The sequence below is a fragment of the Sebastes umbrosus genome, chromosome 24, assembly GCF_015220745.1.
Source record: "Sebastes umbrosus isolate fSebUmb1 chromosome 24, fSebUmb1.pri, whole genome shotgun sequence".
Classification (NCBI taxonomy): domain Eukaryota; kingdom Metazoa; phylum Chordata; class Actinopteri; order Perciformes; family Sebastidae; genus Sebastes; species Sebastes umbrosus.
The window spans coordinates 11,014,419-11,020,196 of record NC_051292.1 but is presented as its reverse complement, the minus strand read 5'-3'; the positions used below and the strand labels follow the sequence as shown (position 1 = coordinate 11,020,196).

General features: G+C 34.8%; 1 protein-coding gene across 1 annotated transcript; it reads right to left on the bottom strand.

Moving 5' to 3' along the window:
- Positions 1–37: 37 nt before the first annotated feature.
- Positions 38–3,836, bottom strand: LOC119483707 (OX-2 membrane glycoprotein-like). Its single transcript, XM_037762100.1, has 6 exons — positions 3,690–3,836; positions 1,683–2,021; positions 1,323–1,595; positions 1,042–1,141; positions 788–850; positions 38–238 (listed from the first exon to the last, which is right to left on the bottom strand). Exons 1-6 carry the CDS (start codon positions 3,742–3,744, stop codon positions 115–117), a joined length of 954 nt encoding a protein of 317 aa, XP_037618028.1. The 5' UTR covers positions 3,745–3,836; the 3' UTR covers positions 38–114.
- Between the last annotated feature and the right edge of the window lie 1,942 nt (positions 3,837–5,778).

Sequence of the window (5,778 nt, the reverse complement as noted above, 5' to 3'; positions counted from 1 at the left end):
TATTTCGAAATCAAAACTACTGATATGCTGAAATCAATGAACTGGTGCAGACATGTTCTCTGTGTTGAGGCACTAACAGTCTTGTGGGTTATTCGGTGGTGCTAATTAGTTAACTTAGTTAAAAGATAATTTTTTTCTTCCTTTCCCAGGTGATGCTTTTGGGTGGTCGTGTTTTTCTTTTCTCCCAGTGGACGTCCGTTGCCGCGTCTCGTTCTCTTCCTTCATTAAAGGTGTAGTCCTTCAGATAACAACAAGATATTAGTCAGTTTCCAAATGATTCAGAACAACAGTGATGTGGATAAACATGCAGACTGTGAATACACAATGTATCTCAAGTTGGTAGCCTGGTTCACCTCCAACATCTCCCATTTGATCAGTGATTCCTCCAATTCAGTCTGATTATCAAGCTAGTTACATGCTAGGTACGTTCAGCCTCCATTTGGTAAAGAGGACCTATTGTGCTCATTTTCAGGTGCTTACTTATATTTTCGGTTTCTACTAGAACGTGTTTACATATTTTAAATTTCAAAAAACGCTTTATTTTTCTCATACCGGATGTGCTGCAGCACCTCTGTCTGAAAAGCTGTTTGAGCGTTTCAGGAGCAGTGTTTCTCTCTTTGGCGTGGACTTTGGGCTTTATAACTTTGCAGACATTTTACATGCAAAAAAAACTATAAAACACAATAAAGGAGAGATGAAAAGCACAAAAGCATAATAGGTCCCCTTTACATAATTTTTGCAATGAAGCATAAATATGTACAAGTGTAAAATGAATAAATTGACTCACTCATCAATGTCTTTGATTGCTTTTTGTGGTGTGTTCTTCTCCTCAGGGTCCTTGTCTGACCGACTGAAGGTTTTAAGAAAAGTCAAAGATTAATTTGTGGGTTTTGTCTGAAAAGATCTCAATCAATTATGAGCATAATAACTATGAGACAGCGGTATTATAACAAGACAGGTGTTCAGTGCTTCTTGAAGTGGAAAACATAAGTGCCAGTTCTCTCTTATTCACATGTCTCACAGTAATAAGTTTATAATTACCGGTTCCAATGTTTCCGTATAAGCAGGGTGATGACGACTGCAGCAACAACACAAACACAAACACAGGCCACAACCACGGACACGATGATCAGAGTGAAATCTGTAAGAAAAGAGGGAAATTAGTGACACTCATTCATAAAGCAACTACAGATCAAATGGTATTATTGATCTGAGACCACCTAAAGGTAAAATAACAGAAATCCTCACTGTTATTAGATCCAGATTCCAACAGATCTGAGCTATAGTATTTATGAATCAGGATGTTTGGAAGTGTTTCTCACCATCAGCAGACGACTGTTTGACCTCAGGAATCATCATAGACACCTCTATCTGAGGACCAGAGAGCACTCTCACTGCACATCCAACCCGTGTGCTTTTGCCATGTAGACCAGACAGCCCAGCTGTAGTGGTGACAGTGACTGTGCCGTTGGTGTTGGTGACGCTGGTAGAGTTGTAGTGAGGGACAGTCAGTGTTACTGTGGGAGCAGGTCGAGCTGTGGCTGAGCAGGACACAACTGTTGATTCTGTGATGTGAAGAAAGGGTCCATGCAGCTCTGCAGAGATAAAATATTTAAATGTTAAACATTACAGAGAAGACAGATAATTAAAGAAATGTCTATAATAAGACAACAGGTTCTCACCATAGAGCTTCAGGCAGGTTGTAGCAGTGAGAGCACCTTCAGAGAAGGTGTTAAACAAACAGCGATAGCACCCTTCATCCTCCTCCATCACCCTCCTGATAACTATGGAGCTGTTCTGCAGTCCAGCATCTTTAAACTCCAGCTTACTTTGAAAACCAGCATTCACTCTTTCACCAAATCGTTCACTGTAAGTAGCTATGTTCTTCTCTCCATCAGGTAAAATCTTCTGCCATGTGACTTGCAGAACATCTCTAGATTGCATCAGCCAACAGTTCAAGTAGGCTTCCTCTCCTACAGCTGCCTCCACAGTCTGCTGGGTTTCTATCAGAGCTGTTAGACCTGCAGGAGATGACAGCACACATTGTGTTAGGATCAGTGGCGGCTGGTGGAAATGTTTCTAGATAGGGCTGTGCCACATCGGATCAATTTCAGCAAACATCCCGGTATGATTTAATGCAAAAAAGTGAAGGTATCAAAAACACATTACTACTTTGCAGTTAAATAATCAACAATTATTTTATTCCAACAGAAGCAGTAATGAATGCTTAGAAAAACACAACACTATGACATGTACTCAGTGGTGGAAAGTAACTAAGTACATTTACTCAAGTACTGCACTTAAGTACAATTTTGAGGTACTTGTACTTTACTTACTTTACGTATTTCCATGTTCTGCTACTTTCTACTCCACTACATCTCAGAGGGAAATATTGTACTTTTTACTCCACTACATTAATTTAATAACTTTAGTTACTTTACAGATTCAGATTATGAATACAAAATATAATCAAGGAATAAATGATGTATTATTATAGATTAAACTACCCAGCAGTATATAAAGTCATTAAAATGAGCTCCACCTTTACCAGCTGCAACATTAAAGTGATGAACACATTAATGCATCAATAAGTATAATCCAATAATATACATTATTCTAAATAATGTGTACTTTTATGTTTGGTACTTGAAAGATGAAGTAGGTGAGATTGAAGCAAATATGATTAAAACAAGTTTGGGGCGATAAATAATCGCCCCTCTCATTGTGGAAAGATGTTAATAATTTTATACTATTTAACATTTTCTCAGATTTTGCACTGTACTATAGAAATATTATATTTGGTTGCTATGATTACAGTGGCAAATATAGTAATGCATTTTTTCTTATTAATTTAATTGTAAGTGTAAAATTACCCCCCAAAAAAGCCTAATTTCTTTGTATTTATGAAAGAAATGGATCTATATCTGTCAACAATTTCTTCCTCACATAACAAAAAAAACAATGAAAACAATGAATGTATGCAATAAACTTAAAGTTTTTAAGTGAAATAATTTTTTTTATTATCTACTTATTTATTTTTGAGTGTTTTTTTTTTTTATTTTATGTTTGTTTTGTTTCATTTCTGTTGTCCTTTTATGTTTGTCATAGCTCTTTGTTTATGTTTTCTGCTGTTACAATGGATACTGTCATTTTGAAATAATAAAAAAAACAATACTCGCCCCTCTCTTATCAGATTTGAGGACGCTGATTGGCTAAATTTAATGTCAATCATTCATAGCTTGAATCAGTTATTGGCTAAACTGCTAAGTAGACCCGCCTGCTCGGAGCTGAACTTCAGACATAGAGAGGAGGGGAGTCAGGGGACCTGCAGGAAAACCATACATTTTGCACGGATGATTTTCTGTCATATTTAGCACATATTACTGGGAGCAATCCATATTTTAAACACACAAATATTGACAATTTGTATAATTTATTATTATTATTATCATCATTATTAATAGTAGTAGTAGTAGTAATGTTTTTGTTGTGTGTGGCTGCCCCTGTGACCATGATATTAATAATGAATTAACCAATGCAAAATCATTAACCGCCAAAACCATGCGTAATTAGGCAGCAACATCAGACTAAACATGCAGGAATCACACAGCTGAGCTTTCAGATTATCAGAATAATAAATGACATAATGGCTAGACCTTTATAACATTGCTGTATCATCTCTTTCTCACCTTTCTGAAAGACTCCCAACACACAAAGGACATGTAAGACTGCACGGTGCGCCATCCTGATACTGAACTGAATCTACCGCCAAATCTACAGAAAGTGAAAGTATCTGTACAACCAGGCCGTGGACCAATCAGGGAGAAGGAAGGACACCTCATCTCAATGAATCATTACCAGACTGCTGTTCAGCTACTCAGTACACTGAACTAATGATTCAAATCAACAGTTGTCTAATGTCATAGCAGAGGATGATAATTACAACCACAGGCTATGAGCTATTAAAGTCCAGGTTTATAAATGAATTAAAATGCATTAATGTAGGTCTATCATTGACATGATGAACATGCACATTTAAAGAGGTTACTTTCCCAAACAAAACAGGAGGGATAAATCCTGCCTACATGTGTGTTGACTCAGCAGAGATCACATTCAATGAGAAAAGTTGATCTACAGGAGAACAGATTAAATATCTGAAAGCAATACAGAATACCTGAGAGCCTTACTGCATTATGTTCTTATATTTTGTCACCTGCCATCTGAATTTTGTGTTTTCCTTTACATAAATAAAAGACAGTTTCACCATAAAAAGATGAAGAAAAATTCACCAGAACGCAGGACATTAAGTGTCTGATCCCCTAAAAACTTTACATTAAAGTACAAAAATACCAACACACTTAGAATATATATAATATACAGTATATATAATATATACAATTTTGAATAAAAAAACTTGAGTGCTTTACATAAATAGTTCTGATTTGCTGTGCAAAAAATTAACAGATTGAAATTTCTATTATATTTCTTGGAGACCTATTTGGCTTCTTGTGACCTTCTTTCCAAATTTAAACCACATTTCTCTCTCTCCTTTCTCTTTTTCTCCAACAAGAACACTAGATGGTGCTATCACCTCACAGGACACTTCCTTGTTTTAACTCTCCAAAGTTCTATGTCTTGGTTTTTGAACTTTGTTTCTGTGTTCCATGATATATATTTACAGATAATTAAATGGCCGTAGAACTATCCATATGTATACATACATACACATATAGATATACATATATATGTGTGTGTATATATATATATATATATATACACATACTGTAGATATACATATATACACATATAGTATATGTATACATATACACACATACTGTATGTGTATATATGTGTATACTGTATATATGTATGTATAAGTGTGTGTATATACAGTATGTATACATACATACTGTATATGCTGTATATACATATATAAACACATATACAAACACACATATATGTTATTATTATATACTTATATACATACATATAAACACACATATATATATATATATATATAACAAAAACATGTAGTGAACATTAGTGAAATCACTTATAACATTAAAACATCATTGCTTTAATAACCAAACTAATACAAATTAATATATGAAATGAATAAGAGAATAAATTATATTTATATTTATAAAATATATTTATTTTTTATCTTCATATGAAGTTTATGTTCTAAATATAAAAAAAACTAAAAGTAGCAGCAGAAAATGTATATAAAAAAGGCGTACAAAACAAAGGATGCTTCATCTGGATGCAACAGTGAATTAAAACTATCACCTAAATTATATTTCAAAATCAAAACTACTGATCTGCTGGAATCAATGAACTGGTGCAGACATGTTCTCTGTGTTGTGGCATTAACAGTTTTTATTCTGTTATACTAATTAGTTAACTGAGTTAATAAGATAATTTTTTTCTTGCTTTCCCAGATGATGCTTTTGGGGGGTCGTGTTTTTTATTTCTCCCAGTAGGTGTCCGTAGCCGCAGCTCGTTCTCTTCCTTCTTTAAAAGGTGTTATGAACCTTCATATAAAAACGAGATATTAATCAGTTTCCAAATCATTCAGAACAACAGTGATGTGGATAAACATGCAGACTATGAATACACAGTGTATCGTAAGTTGGTAGCCTGGTTCACCTCCAACATCTCCCATTTGATCAGTGATTCCTCCAAAAAGTCTGATTATCAAGCTAGTTACATGCTAGGTACTTTCAGCCTCCATTTGGTAAAGAGGACCTATTGTGGTCAGTTTCAGGTGCATACTTG

What these genes read in the sequence shown, in the direction of transcription:
- LOC119483707 (XM_037762100.1), bottom strand. Translation starts at nt 3,744, where the DNA reads ATGGCGCACCGTGCAGTCTTACATGTCCTTTGTGTGTTGGGAGTCTTT. An exon ending in GTTGGGAGTCTTTCAGAAAG is followed by an intron (nt 2,022 to 3,689) that starts GTGAGAAAGAGA and finishes CATCTCCTGCAG; the next exon opens with GTCTAACAGCTCTGATAGAA. An exon ending in GCAATCAAAGACATTGATGA is followed by an intron (nt 239 to 787) that starts GTGAGTCAATTT and finishes TGTTATCTGAAG; the next exon opens with GACTACACCTTTAATGAAGG.